Below are 16,264 nucleotides of genomic sequence, written 5' to 3' on the forward strand. Positions count from 1 at the left end.
GCAATAATATAATCAATACCAGATGTAGTTTTATTTAAGGACCTCAAAGGAGATAATCAAATTATTAGACCAAACAAATTTCCTCTGCCATGAAGTATAAACATAATTTTTTTTAAAGAGAAATGATTAATATATTAAGATTAATAATTATATCTCTGCTTTTTTTTTTATTATCTCAACTGGAATATTTGGTTGATATATGGAAAAAGGATTACTAGGATGTGAAATAACTTCCACTTGGCCTATACCCAGGGATGTGACAGGCTGTTGAGAAAAAATGAACTTTGAGCGCGCAAAGCGGGAAAGAATGCGAGCGTGAAGCCCAATATTAACATTTATCTTTGGTTTTAAAAACCCTACTCTCCAATCTAGGGCGTTCATATCCCTGAAGACCTTAGGACATGTAGGACTAGGTTGTCAATAGTACAAGATAGGAATGTGTATTCAAACTTGGCAATAATAGTGTGATGGCTTATCTATTGAAGACACACTAATAAATTTGTTCAACAATTCAATCCACTGTGTTTATATCTAACGGTCGAGTAAATTGCCTCCAAGCTCCCCTGGTCATTGCCTTGGTGCCCTTAAAATGCTCCAACAGTAGCAATTTACATTTTTTTCAAAGGATAGGGTGTCCTTCACCAGTATCTCAAGTTAGGACGAGTAACTCGTCCTGACTTAGGATGGGTTCAATGCGGCCTAACATCTATGGTTACAAAACTTAACTTGTCCTAAGTCCCAAGATAAATCCTAAGTTAGGAAGAGTTTGGTGGAATCGATGGCTGGCCTGGTCATGTACAAAATACAGTATTCAACCCGCTTGTGTGACCACTAACGGGCTTGGAATAAAAAAACATGGTGATTTCATTGACGTTTTTAAAGTAATCAGGTTACACTTCCTTCTTTTTCAAAAAACCTAATTCTATATTGATCCTTTAAAAGAGGAAACAGGGTTCCCCGAAGCCCTATCTCAAGAGAAGTTCCCTTTAATTCCTTCAAGGTAACTCATCTTCCGTCCTGTCTTACCATCCTGTCTTAACGGCTGGTTGGATTAATGAAGACACAGGTGTGTACCTCTGTGTCTATTAATAGCATTGTGACAAGGATTGCCCATGTAGGCAGCCCATGTAGGCAGTAGTGGGCTCATACCAGCCATAGGATATTCTTTAGATCATTATCACATAGCGTGAGGGGGCGGGCTTTTTCTTCTTTCACCATCACCATGGCAGAATTGTTATGTTTTTTATTAATGTGGGCAGTACCTGTGTTTATCAATGCCATCCTCATGCTGAGCTAACAGTTTGATCTTGCACTCTGTTTGACGCAGAGTGTTTGTCAAAATGTCTTACAGGTCGATAATATTCAAGAACCACTTTGCTGCAGTTAATAACAATAAAAACTGGAGAAGGCAATACAAGATTTCCACCCACAACTATCGGGATTTAGTCTGACAAAAAAATAGCGAAAAAACATCTGCTCATTTGCATTTTGCAGACTTTCTCAAGTAGAATTATGTCATGCATAAATAGAAATTGACTAAGTGCCTTTGACATTGCCCCGCTGTTAAGAAAAGGCAGCCAAGCATGCATTTATAATCTTGAACCAAGCGAGACCTTTTATCTTGCATTTTTTTGTTCTAATTTTTGTAAGGGTACGAATAGTTATCTACCGCCATGTTCCCCGTCTCCAACTGCAGCTATCACCATTTATTCCCATTACATAAAAAGGGCCAGACTTTTTCCTTCCCTTCCAGCCTCAGTTTGGATATTGTTTAAATGGGTTGGGGTTATTAGCAGCTTGATCAAGCAATGGCAACTGCCGAAGCATGCACTTAAGACACTGCCTTTAGGTATCATAAGGCCATATCCGAATTAGCGACTGCAGCTACGGCTATGACTGTCACTAAGGACATCCTATACTTCCAATGCATGATGATGCGGAAATCTAACTGAAGCCGTAGTCGTAGCCATAAATTCATATACAGTGTTAGAAATTAATTTGTGATTACCTGTGGAGGCTGGGACGCCATCTTGCGTTTGAAGTTGTCCTGCCGTTTCCTCATTGCAGTAAACTGCAGAGTAAAAACAGAAACAAGGTTAAAAATACACACAAAAAGACAAATCCTTTGTTGTGAGAGAATCGGAATACAACTTTACCATGGGGACGGCTTTTGTTGAAGTAGAAATCTATAACCTTGAATGGACCTCAAGTACAACGTAATACGACCTGCCATTAGTAACAGACCTTTATACACAAGTCTTGTACAATACATGCAAGACTACATGGTCACATATTATTAACTCTTTCACATGCCGATCGGTCGCTAGCGACTGGTTTAAATCCCTTCAGGAAAAGGTTGTAAAATGAAAAAAAAAATGCACGGCTTCAATACACCAAGTCCTTGTTTTCACATTTTGGACATGGTAGTGGGCATACATGTATGTTAGGTAAAGCAGGCAGGGACGAAACCAATTAGGTTTTATTGCATCATTGATGGAACTAAGGGATAAAACAACATCTTGGCCATAAGTGAAACGCATTTCGTCATGGATGATACAATTTCAACTCTTATTCCATCATAAGAAACTTGACCTTCTCTAAACAGTGCTCAGTAAAGCATTCAATAATAAAGAGGCAATGACAGACAGCAACATTAGATGACAAAACACCTGTTACAGTCTGTGTTTCTGCAGCAAAGTACATGTTCATATTGTGATGTGATCAAGCAAAATGAGTTGTTTGTTGACCCAGGCGAGTACACAACTATCTGCACTGAACACTGTATTCAGCAGAAAACAGTTTAGCAGATTTGTCTGCCTTTAAGCAGCTGTAAAACATTGGGTCCAGGTCTAAAAAAGGAACGCTTTTATTTTTTGAGAACAAAACAAGACGAAAAAAAGGATCCCATGTAAAGAGATAAGACTAGTCTTATCTCAAGACGAGTTCGTTCTACTGGACCACGTAGCCTTACGTTTTGAATAACTCCTTAAGAGTCCTAGGACTAGTCCTAAGTTAGGACATCTTTGTGAAACGGACCCCAGGCCTTCCAATAAGTGAGTTAATGAATGTACCTGGAGCGGAGTCTTTACAGACATCAGTCTTCTTCTTCCTCTTCCATTTCCAAGGTTTGAAGAATCGAGGTATCGTAGACTTCTTATTCTTACGCTCTACAGGGGGCGTCATGGTCCCCTTAATCTCAGTAGCGACATTCTCTGCTGAGTATGAGACTTGTATATCATCAGTTGAACCTGGGTACAGGAAAAATGAAAATCAGTTTAGGGTGGAGGGTAAGAGTGAACTTCAGTTTCTAACGAGCTTGTTAGACTTATCTTGGTTATAATTTGAAACTAGATAAGAAAAAAGAAGATGACATTCTTTATTAACCCTCCCTAACAAAACCAAGGCTTGATGCTTTGTTTTTGAAAGGGTGAGGGCACCAAGGCATTTTCTTGTTTGTAAAGTGCACCTCTATTAGAACATTTCAGGGGCACCAAGGCAAAGACCAGGGGGGGGGCAACAGAGGCAATTGCTGCCATTACCCCATATCAAGCAGCAGGCTTTGAGGATAACGATTCCACATGGCAAAGTTGAAGGAGTTGACATGGACCCTGGGCCCAATTTTATAGAGCTGTTTTTTTCAAGACAGAAAATGATTTTGGGGAAGCGTATACGCACAACAAAACCACCGGCCCATTCGATCACCAATTAGCAGAGCTGCCAACATTTGCATCTTGCAATCAGGAAGATTTTGTACAACAATCAGGGAGATAATTAGAATTACATTCAAGATAAAAGGGGAAAGTTTCCATATTCAAAGAGCTATTCAAATTTGTTACTCAGATCATGGAAAGATTTGTTTATTTTCAGGGAACTTTCTGCAGAATCATGGAGAGTTGGCAGCGAGATCGTATTAGCAATAACCATTATTATATCCGAGGTTGAAATGCATTGTTAGCCCAAGCTGGGAAGTACAATTACCAGTTAAGTGCAGATAACATACAAAGAGAAGGTTAATTGGCTATGTGAACAGGTGAATAGTAGTTAGTACAAAGCTATAGAGCCATTCATTCAAAATGACAGCATTGAATTGAATTGAATTGGGTAACAAAAGCAGCTTGATTATAGTGGGGACCAGCAGTACAGCATTTATTGAACGCATTTCCCTTTCAGTCCCAAATCCTTCTCCTATTACTACATGTAATACATGTAAGCACATTTACATATCATACAGAGTATATTACCTTGATTTGAGAGTAAGCAGATTGTTTAATACCATTGCTAATGAGTAATAACGCTGATCAATGCATATAGTATTCTAGGATCAATGGATAAAGAGATCACAAGGATGCTCTTTATACCTTGAGATAGCTTCAAAGCCATCTTAAATCTACATGCTGTACACATGTACAATGTAGCATCTGATCAACCTTTTCTATGTTTACTTAAGATTCACACACTGCTGTTTACTGTACAAATACAATTGAGTTTCTGTTTCAAGTGCACATTGAATGCACTTTTCTGATCTTGTGTTAAACAACACATCACAGGTATAATAATTAAAAACCGACAAATACTACACTTTTTAGAACAGAAATGCTGAAACTGCTTACCTAATCGCATATCGACTACGTGTAGCTATGCATCTATTAACATACGCTGTAAACACACACGCACAGTAGACATGCACGGTACACAAGAGCCGATTGTAAATGCACACGCCAAATTGACATGGCGATCACTCAAGATACCTTCCACACTGAAGTAAATACACGCTCTTAATTTTCATTTTACTATCCCAAGGCTCTGTTGAATCGCAACGACTGTTTAGACCGGTGAAATCAAGAATTAATAATCCTTCACACTGACTGTGCAAAAGCACAGTGCAGGATACCGATAGCAATTACATACGGGTTGTGTGTAGCGCAGTGGATGTGTTCTGCGTTCCAGGAAACATCGTCGGTGACATGAGCTATGCCTGACCTATTTGATAAATTGCCCCTATAGCATTGAGAACCATCTCAATTATAGACACACCGGTACAGAGATGAGACAAGTTCCATCGGGTGATCAGTGGGGACAGTGTAATGGAGGAGGGACTGAGGGAAGAGCTTGGGTGAAGAATGCGGAGGAAAGATTTTTCTTTGTCTGGGGATGGAGCCTGGAATTTGCTGGGTGTTACATTTAGGGGGTAACAAATTCTCTTCACTCGGGAGGGGGGGGGGGGGCAGTGTGATGGAGGAGGGACCAGGGAACAGCTATGGTAAAGAATTCGCCATGGGGCAGAGATATTCCTCTAAGGATAAAGCCTCTGGCATATAATGTACTGAGCGTTATATTTAAGGGGTAACAGATTCTCTCCACATCACCACGATTACAAATCTTAGAGAGGATTGTGTGTATTTAAAGGTCTGGTCATAGATTGGTAATACTCCAAACATTTATAACCATAACCACTTGACTTGGTGAGAAACACACCAGCTGCTGATGGTAACAACTAGTAATACGATTTGGAAAATTTTTTCACCAAAAACATTTGAATCTAAGAAATGATTCATGCATGAATCGTGTCCCCAAAGTTGCCCCACAAACTTCATATCTGACAAGATCTTTTTATATACACAATTGTAGACAGAACACATAGGGGAGGTTTGCAAAAGGTTATGACCCTTCCAAAACAGGACTGGGACCATTGTTGCAGCCACAGTGGGCGGGCAGGACTGACCAGAACCACCCAATTTCACCCAGCACTCTGTGCAAAATACACTGTGCTGCCCATCAAACATTTCCCCCCAGAGTGCACTTCAGCAATGATGGCCCCAATATCCAATTCTAAACATGACTAATTTTGTTGAACAGCTCGCCCTTGGTGAACTAAATTGGATTTAGAAGCCCACCACTGCTGAATGCGGTGAAGCTTAAACACTGATTGGGACCTATTTGCTCCTGACTTGACAATATTTGCCCTTGGTCATGACAGTTGTAACTGAGCCTATCACCATACATGTAGGTATCCATGACTTTGTACAGTGTAGAACTGGAAGAACCTGTTTATTTACACTAAAGGCACACATCCCCTCTTTATAAAAACAGTGAACTCATCAACAAAGGCACACATCCCCTCTTTATAAACACAGTGAACTCATCAACATAATGTTTAGGTTGTTTGTTGCGCCCAGCGCTGGTTACCATAAATTTGCTAAGCAGAGAAGTAACCTAGATCCAACTTCACAATACTGTTGATCTGTTTCCCCCACAGAAAAAGTTTGTCCTTGCTGTATGGTTCATGTATAAATTATTTCTCTGTCTTCTAAAGATCGTCGTTCAGTCAAGAATTCTGCGTCCAGAGTCACCACGCTCAACGCGGTTGAATTTGATGCTCCTGTGAAACTACAGCTAGACATTTTTTTTTGCTGTTTTCTCAGCCAGTAGACACTATATTTCATTAAACTTTCACATGTGACCTTCCTTTTTTTTATTTTTGTCTAAAAAAAACCTACTGTATGACCCTACAAAAAAGCATGCGTTCTGTTTGGGCTACATTGTTTGCACTGAAGCCAGGCCTAGAGACCAAAGACCTGCAACCTACAGTATTCCCCATGCATATCATGATATGTGGACAGGACCGCACAAACATGATGGATAATGGTTAACCAGCATGCAAAACATCTTCTTTGGCAAATTGCACTGATTCAAAACTGGGTTAACAGCACAATATATGGGCCACTGACGGCTGCTCGACGCCCACACAAAGAACCTGTCCAAACAACTTTTCCAACAGTAGCTTGTCAGATATTTGCCAACGCAAATCACGTATGTGGAAAGGACAGCACTTCTTCTATTAACTTCAATCAAGACAAAACATACGTGAGGTCTCCATTTCAAAATCAGCAAAGCACCAACTTGGGGAACATAATGTTATGCTACAATTGCTTGAAATTTAGATACAACTTCCTTTTTAAAATGGTTCTTTTTTTTCAGTGCGACTCACCAATTACAGCAAATGTGTTCATGTCTTAAGCGTCTTCATTATTAAAGATACTTGGTCTGTTTGCACTCCCCGTAGAGTAAAGATACATGTAGTGTGTTTAAGACGACCGGTTTAAAACTGTAAACTTCATCAGTTTTCTTTTTGGATCAATCTCATCTTCCTTTAATGACTTGAACAGTCTGCTTGCCTCAAGTCTCTTCTATCTCCGGCGACCGAATCTTGATTACATTTAAGAGCAGGCATTTTTTAAACCTCGTCCACCGATACTTAAACCAATTATTTTTTGCTCACAGCAGAGCTCAATATTATTAAGTCTAGTCACGTTGGGTAAATCTAATTTCTTGTTATGGTTTAACATTACCACTTCTCGGTTTTTATCCATTTATCCATACTGTAACCGTTTTTCCGATCTTCCATTACGAGTCTGAATCTAAAATATGATTTAAATGGCATGGACCTGGCCTACTCCATGCAGTTTATGTCTCTAGCCTAAGGACAGCGTTGTGAAAATAAAATAACACAGGGATATACAGGGCTAGGGTTTCCTAAATAATTACTCACTACTGGCTACATGGCAAGTACATGTTGTATGGCTTCTGACTGGTACCCCGAACAACATTGACAACATAGGGAAACCGCCAAAATAGGGCTAGATAGCTCAGTTTGTTGTTGAGCGATGGCATGTTAATTTGGAGGTCACAGGTTCAAATCCCACTCCAGAAATCTTCTCTCTGTTCAATCCAAAACTAATGATTTTCTTGTTTTTGACGGCACATGTCCTTAAGACGAAGGCATTTCTCTGAAAGATTAGTGCTCTGCTGTGAACTGGATCACTAGTGAATTGCAGGCCTGATACTTCACAGAGGCAACTGAGGCGATTGCCTCCGTTGCTCCTTGTCATTGCCTTGGTGCCCTTGAAATGCTCCAGTAGAAATTTACAATTTCCTCAGAGGGTGCCCTTTGCCAAAGAGAAAATGCCTTGGTGCCCTTGCCCTTTCAAAAACGAAGCATACAGCCCTGGAATTGCTTCAATCTTATAATGAAATTAATCAAGTTGATTCTTCACGAATGCCATTAATATACGTACTTGGCAATCCTACATTGTCTTTAAACTTGAAGCAATTGGTGTAAACATGTCTTACTCCTCATGATGATGTAGGCCTTTCTGTACAATTACAAAGATGAAAGAACTTGTACTAGAACAGCACCAATACACACAGGCATAGTAACTCCGCCCACATATTGCCAACAACCTGCCATCAATCAATTAGGAATATGATGACAGGTGTTACAGGGCCTCATGGGGCAATTACTGAACCAGGCAAAGTAGGGGCAGTTACCAGACTAGGGTAGTTCAGGACATCAATAACATCAGGGGCATTACATTCCATGGCAATGACTACTCTATTTAGCATGTCAATAACAAAATGAGTAAAGATATCAAACAAATCCAAGACAATTTACGAGTAGATGTATTTCAACCATATTGACACAGTTTACAACATGTGCTGTGAGTTTCTTAAAGTGTACACGTTTAGCTCAAATAAGAAAATCATAAATAGTGTTGGGGGGTTTAAAGAAAAGGTTGGGGGAAAAAGGGTTTTATAACAGCCATGCAAATGTAATAAATGCTTTCTAAATTCCATCAATCAAATGAACAAACTACTAGTAAAAAACAGTAACCTAACTAAGGTTTATTATGTGGTTTATTATTTGACCCTAACTATTTACTCATTTATATAGAGTTCTGCATTTTATGTTGATTAATACTAAACACAAAACAAATCTAAACAAACTCCTGTATGTACATAAAAGGACAAGAAAACATGTATCATTGCTGGATTGAAATGATGAACTGTGGCCAAACCATGATAACAAATTTTAATAAATACTTGTTAGCATTTCATTCAGGTTCGTGTTATCTCAATTATTGTTATCAAAGGTCCAAGTCCAATCAACATGTTACATGAACTAACAGGCACTCCAAGAATTAAAAGAGGTATTGTACCGTATTGGTGAGCTGAAAATATAGCCAGAGACAGTGTTCAAAATTTATGTGATCAACCAAATACATGGAATAACAAACCTGTGACAGTGTTGGCTTAATCCGTTTAGTGAGTCATAAGAAAAAAGTGAAAAAACATAGTTTTAAACATGAAAAACTGCCTTTTATTTTGGTTGCAACAACCAACATATTTGTTTTGTTCTTCTTCTTTTTAGGTTTTACACCAAAGAGCCGTAATTGCTCTCAAATATTACTTTCATTTCTTTTTACAACCTGTGTTTAAGTCCAATGGATGTGTTCCTTGAAACAAACAAACAGGCCCTCTTGAAACAACCCATTATCCAACTACACTGCAATCCTACATTACAAACGTATTATCTCGATCTACCCACTGTATAGACCCTAGCCATTCTTCCATGATCAAGCTACCCACATTCAAAAGGTCTAGCACTTGAACTAAACACACAATGTGTGCATGACTCATGGTCGGGGTATACCAATCGGATGAGATCATAGAATCTAGACCTGTGCATTATCCATAACTCACAAATAACTCAATAGAGCATAGTTCCCTTTGATGAAATCTCCACACACAGTGTACAGAAAAGCTACCATCAATATGGTCTCACTACTTGAAGAGAAACAAAAAACGACTGGGTTTAAAAGAACTTCCCTCTTAAAATTGTAAACACTTGAAGTTGGACAATATTAATATGCTGAAGGAATAAACATAAATTTGGGGTTGAACTAAGACTACTATTGTGCGGGAAAACAAATTCTCGCACATGTGACGTACTATTCCTCCGCTATTTGTATTTTACAATTCCTATACTTGTGGAGGATACAGCTAGACAAATATGAATAACCCTGAATTATTTATTTATTTTGTTCATCCGTGGCGTACTACATTTGTACATGTACTCAAGTACTGTACAGCAAGGTCCCTGGAATCCAAACAATTGATAAAATAGAAAAATCAATAGAATCCCCAACCTGCTCACTGAGTCCATTATACATGTAGCTTGAAGGTACAACATTTAAGTGCTTCAGTTAAGTACCATGGGATTTGGCGTGGCAGTAAAATTGACAGATTAAATACAAGCTCAAATCCTTCAGTTTTTTTGCATAAAAAATCGACAGAGAGTGGATGTATGTGAAGCAAGCTAAAAGTCCTCACCTCCTTACCAGAAAGAAAATAAACCCCTTTTAAAAATTGTGACGGAAGCCAACATGGACAGAGTTTCATCTTTTAACCTGGCACAGTACACGAACGGATCAGAAAGCACATATCAAGTACAGTGTAAATCGATGTCTCTGCACAACATTTGCATAGCCTCCATTTAGGAGCAATATTGACAAAATGATGCCCCGCATCATAGATGAACACTTAAACTGGCCTAAATTTAGACCAACTTAGTACTGTGATTTGAAATGTGCATGCTTGCTGCCAGTTTTGTGTTCAGTTGACAGCGTCTTGCACGACTTATTATTTGCCCTCCAAGCTCCCTTCAAAGGGAATCCTTTTTCAGAATAGTTCAAATGTTGTCAACAGCTGCAGTAGTTTATGGTCACCAATTTTCTAAACCTGCAAAGTTAACTTTACCAACTATTTTAGATTATCAATAACTGACATCAGAGATCATACTGTATTTCAGCTGCAGTCGCTATGCATCGATCTTTTTTCTTTTTCAAATGCACTGAAGTTTTACATATTTATTTGTTCATACACATCTTAAACGTTAACAATTTTGTCGCTTGTTTGTTTTGTCATCAAACATGTACTTCAATCTTGCTGTTTGAACGATGTACCTTAAAACAAAACACATTGGCCTCCGTTTAATTCCAGCAATGAAGCATTATTCAGTCTTGAAGTAAAAACAGTACTAATGTAACAAACTGTACATTGTCAACCGACAGTTTTAAAAGCAAACTTTTGCAATATATGTAGAAAGACCGTCACAGTAGAATTGTATTTATAAAGGGACTGTAACTTGTAACTTGCAACATAATAAAACCACCTCAGCTAGACTGGAGGGAATCAGCTATGCTATTAGCTATCTTGGCCTAGTACCTAGTAGCATACCCTAGAGATCCTTGTGAATAGGGCTTGGAGGTCAAAGGGGAATGTGAACCAGTCTAAATGCAGTGAGTCCAAGATGGTTCAAGCTACAAATGTTAGGTCTATCGGGAACAAAGGGGGGGGGCACTAGCTACCTAGACATAACAAACAGGAAAGATTTATAGCTTCAGCCTCCAATGTTTTTGTTTTTGCTTTTCAAGAAGTACGAGTGCATAGCCAGCAATACAAAAATATCTTCATGTTTGGTACATTACAACACAAGATAGTTTATAGAAGTAGCTTCCAATGTTGTAGCCATGGATGGGATTTGATGAATGTGAAATTCCTTGAAAACAGCTAAAGAGCCTGCGATCAGAAATCAGACTTAAGGAGCAATATCATGATTACTTTTAAACACTCACCACTCATGTACATGTACATTGTTACCGTTAACAGTGTACATACAACACGCAAAGAGAGACCAACTGTGAAGATGCAGATTGTCAGCACAGATAATTCAACACTTCCATTTTTATGTCCAAAATGGACTACTATCACATTGTTCCTACAAACTATTGTCATCAAGTTTCAACAGAAATGTGTCTTTTTACTGTCAGGTCTGCAGGTATATGTCACTCTTTCCTCATAAACATAGCGGAAGATTGGGTTGACTTTGAGTCCCACAAGGAAGTTACATCTGTTTTGCACTTTAGCTTGTCACCGGTGACAGAATAATGCTGACCACCTTTCACCAGCATCTATGTACGTGTACACACACTTCTTGTTTAGTAACAATCAAAAACAGTCAATATCATACCAAAACAAAAGCAGTATCTATAGCAAGAATAAGGGAAACCAAAAATAAACATTTCCTCTGTGTTCCTGTCGACCCATTACCAAGTCATCAATAATAATAAACACAAAAATAATAATAAACACAAATAAGTAAGTATAAAAAAGGATGGTTATTGGTAAGGTTGATTTACATAATGTGTAAAAAATGTTTTAAATGTTTTTGACTTGTGAACCAGTTTCCTAACATGATGATTGATTTAAAGCTATAGGGGAAAAGAAGACTGGCAATTGACAAGGAAAAACACTATGCACCCAAACAAAGCTGTTGTCAAAGTAGTTAGCCATCTCGCAATACACCACCAGAGTACAACACAGGTTTTGGGTACACTTTTAATTATTAATTTTGATATGCAAGGTCCACTGATCCAGTAACGTTCAAATGAGTGCGTTCTACTTCTTAAAAGTTTCCTTTTAAAAATATAAAAATTCATTCATTGAAATGTGTTTAGAGAGTAAACCTACTTTGTTTTAAAAAATATTAATTCCAACCAACTTTTTTCCAAGCACTACTTTGGGGTTGAAATCATCCTCTAAATAGGAAGATAAATGTGTACCATTTCAACCTCACACTCTAAAGATTAATCCAAGACAGCGTGTGTGATCAAATGAAATCAGATTTGCTCTTAAAAAACAAGAACATCTAGAGCAGATAGCTTTACTCATCACATGTACATGGCTGTAGATAACATGGTCAGAAATCAATGTCAATGTCATGAGTAACTAAAAGCTATATTTGCATCAATAGCAGAACAACTGAAGAAAAAGACCAAAAGAAAAAAACATTTCGAAGATGTTAAAAATTGTGCAGTTAAAAGAAAACGCCAGCCACCAGTAAGGTTTTAATTAATTAGTCACTCTTGGGGAAAGGGTGGGTTAAAAACAATAAATGAAAAACACACTAGTCCAAAATAAATATGAAATTGACAAACACAAAATTTACTCTTTTGGGCTAGGGCTGCCTCTTGTGCCTTCTTTCTACTACGAGGTCTCCACGAGGAAAAGGACCAACGACTCCGGGATCTTTCCTTCATGATAATTACATGCAGTCAAAATAAGAATATGGGCGTCTTGGCTGGGCCGTTTGGGGAAATGATTTCACTCTACGTGGTGGATATTGCAGGCATGTAAACTTCTGGAAAGAAAAAGAGATCCGGGATGGTTCATGCATGGATGGAACAAAATAATAAAAAAGCAAACAAATCAAAGAAAATATAAAAATGAAAACAGATGACAAAAGAATGCAATACCACAACAAAAACTTAAATGACCATCTTTAAAAACCATACTCCCATGCTGGGCTCAAGATATGTCATTTTCCCTTGGGTTTGCCAGGGTTAAACATTCAAATGTAAAAATGCTTACAAAAATTTCCAAGGAATTTCTTAAGAAATTTCAAGGGAAATTCATCTGGCAATTTTTTTTTTTTCATTCAGTATTACATATTAGTAAATAACAATTTTATTTCCCTTATTCATTCTGCAATTGAAATGGGAATATCTTGAAATGGGAAATAAAAATGAGTGCAACTTTACTGTATACAAAAACTACTATGGAAACATTTTTAGTACTTGAGTTGTACAAATATCATAGTTACATGTGTATAAAATGACAAATATACATAACGGTGGTCCAGCACTTCTGCAGACATGTGGCAAAATATTTTGACTGAACAGATTTGTGCACAATGAATAAAGCACTGAATGATAGCAACTGATACAATGCGTGTAGTATTTACATGTAGCTACATAAGGGCAATTGTTCACTGATATTCCAATGTTTTCATGTCACCAGTGTGGCAGATTCTAAGGCATTTTAATAAGGGCAATTGTTCACTGATATTGCAATGTTTTCATGTCACCAGTGTGGCAGATTCTAAGGCATTCTAATTGAACCTCAAGGCTATACAAAATCAACTAAAATAAAGAAGTTTGAACCCTATGAAATCAGCTCTTTGGTTGTTATGAATCAATTTGAAAAAGCATACAGTAAGGGCAGGCACATGACACACGTGTTTGCAAAGCTGACACACAAAATAGTGCACATTTTATCTACAAAGTGACATTTTAGAGACCTAACATTACAATCTATGTGGTGCAATTTAAAACCAAAAGTAAAGGAATAAAAAAGCGCAATTCAAGCAAAAATAACAATTTTTCATTTTCAATTTTTTTAAGCAATACACCGTGCAAGCCCTGCCCATTTTGGGGACCGTAGACAGGGTCAATGAGCGACCTGCTTTTGATCTCTATCATTGAGAAACACCTGTTAAATTGATATTAAGGTACACGCATGCGCGTATACAGGTACGCGCGTATAAACTCATTTGTCTTATGGTCTTGTTTACAGCGACTATGCTACATGGACGCTGAGCTCATGCACGCGTATTAATGCACAAAGAACAGTCTACCGTCCAATCATTTGCCTCCTTTGACCCCAGTGAAGGCGCTTAACAGACCATTATTTAAAAGAGTCACTGGTCTCAAAGATCAGTAATGTGATGAACGCGCGAAATAGATGGGAACCATCAAAAGCTCAAATATGGCCGATGAACATGTCTGGAAGTAGCACTGAGAGAAAAGTCACAAAATGTGAAAAATTTTAGCCGTTTACTTCGCTAAAAAAGGTGTTTATTAATGGGAATAACAGTGTTCGGACCCGATCTGCACTGTGTGGTAATGACCTTGGTTGGTTGGTGGCTGGCGCTGTGCGTTAACAGCGCCAGCCACCAACCCGGTCATTACCGCGCAGTGAAGACTGGGTCCTCGCACTGTTATAACCTAATTAATGTCTTTTGTTTTTGACACAGTAATGTAATATGAATGTTGAGCAACTGAGAAAGATTGTCTCCTACATCAGGCTGTCCTATAAGGAGGTAGACCTAGGCACTAAGATTGTGGGTATGAAGTAACGGAGACATGTAAATACTGAAAGTTCATTGAAGCATAACAACAGAACCAACAGGTATGCTAAATATTAATGATAGTATGTAAGGCACCAAGTCTACCAAATAAAGGTGCTCAAGGCGCAGTGTATAATGTGCATTGCTTTTCATATGACTACCTTCCAATGCAACTTGGCGAAACTAACCTAAATAAGTAGAGTACAAGTCTACCATTTTACATTTACCATATTAAAGCTAACAGTCGTCTAATGTGGCGGATGTTACTTGGTTAAATCTACCTCCATGGTTAAATTTATTCCTCCATGGTTTACAGGTTAACATCATGCAGTAATTCATTTTAAATAATTTTAAAAAATCTAAATAAAGAATTCCCTTTTAAGTTTTAGTTTTGGTTTTTTTTTTGTGGAAAAACCATTTTGGGTCCAATGCTAATTCCTTAATCAATATTTCCTGGAAATACGAAATATCAAGAAAATATCATGACTCAACTACTTAAGCCATAACTCTGGACTCCAACTTTGCGCCCCCAACTGGCTCAAAAAGGGAGAACAGTACACAGGTAAACTAAAATTTACTTCAATCTTCAATATTCACTGAAATTTCATCGAGTAAAGTCACTGCAATTATACTTACAAGACTTCCTAAGAAGCATTAACTCTGAGGGGATACGTTGACGAATCAATACATCATTATCAGAGGCACACGATGATCGTTTGGTGTTTAAATCCATAATTATTGAGTCGCAAAATATCCAAGTTTATCGTCTTTTTGACACCAGCAGCACTGTGGCTCACCCGGAAGACCATCAGCCGGTCCAGAACAGTCCATATTTTAATATAGGTGTCATTTGATAAAACTGCTTCCGAAAATTGGAGTAAGATGAAATATTGTCCACACATTTCTGATACCATTTCACTGTTTGTAACAAGACATTTAATGTTTTCTGACGATTTTAGATTTAATTGTGTTCAAATAATCTAAACAAAACAAAAATTGTTGTGACATTGTTTTGGTCTTACCTTGTTTATGAATGGTACTGGCCATCAGACATGTTGCTTTCCAATGGCATGGACAGACAGCGCAGAGAGAGGTCGCAAATCGAGGGAAGTGACTCACTGATAAACGTAATGTTTAGCACTGTCTTTTCGTTCACCACACCTTGCATCAAAGAAAAGCACAAAATAGAAGAATCCCAACATAAACTTGCACTCTAAATGTAGTAGATTTCAGTTAGTAATCGTGGAATTCCGCAAGTAACAACCGCGAATCTGCAGCACAGGTCCAGCCAGCACGGATAGCTACACGTTGCATATATATCACAGTAGTACGCTGTAATGGTGGACCGTGTGCTCCCTCGACCTTGACATGAAAACGGCCTGTGATTGGTCAATGCCTTACACGCTCCATTGCATGCTCAATGCGAACTGCATTGATGCTAATAATTCCCTCTCTTTA

The 16,264-nt window shown here is 38.2% G+C and overlaps 1 protein-coding gene across 5 annotated transcripts in view; it reads right to left on the reverse strand.

Annotated features, from left to right (window-relative positions):
• LOC117304425 (phosphatase and actin regulator 4B-like) overlaps positions 1-16,146 on the reverse strand; it is a 30,505-nt gene extending 14,359 nt beyond the window's left edge. Inside the window, exons 1-4 of one of the 5 annotated variants that reach the window (XM_033788875.1) lie at positions 15,829-16,146; positions 12,848-13,039; positions 3,072-3,248; positions 2,009-2,071 (exon numbers count right to left, since the gene is read on the reverse strand). In XM_033788875.1, the coding sequence (XP_033644766.1) occupies positions 2,009-2,071; positions 3,072-3,248; positions 12,848-12,938 (331 nt within the window). In that variant the 5' untranslated portion in view covers positions 12,939-13,039; positions 15,829-16,146. Of the gene's footprint in view, positions 1-2,008; positions 2,072-3,071; positions 3,249-4,610; positions 4,909-12,847; positions 13,040-15,442; positions 15,601-15,828 lie in introns of those variants that run through there. The other 4 variants (XM_033788876.1, XM_033788877.1, XM_033788874.1 and 1 more) reach the window with 4 other exon arrangements.
• Between the last annotated feature and the right edge of the window lie 118 nt (positions 16,147-16,264).

Source organism: Asterias rubens, chromosome 21 (genome assembly GCF_902459465.1).
Source record: "Asterias rubens chromosome 21, eAstRub1.3, whole genome shotgun sequence".
Taxonomy (NCBI): Eukaryota; Metazoa; Echinodermata; class Asteroidea; order Forcipulatida; family Asteriidae; genus Asterias; species Asterias rubens.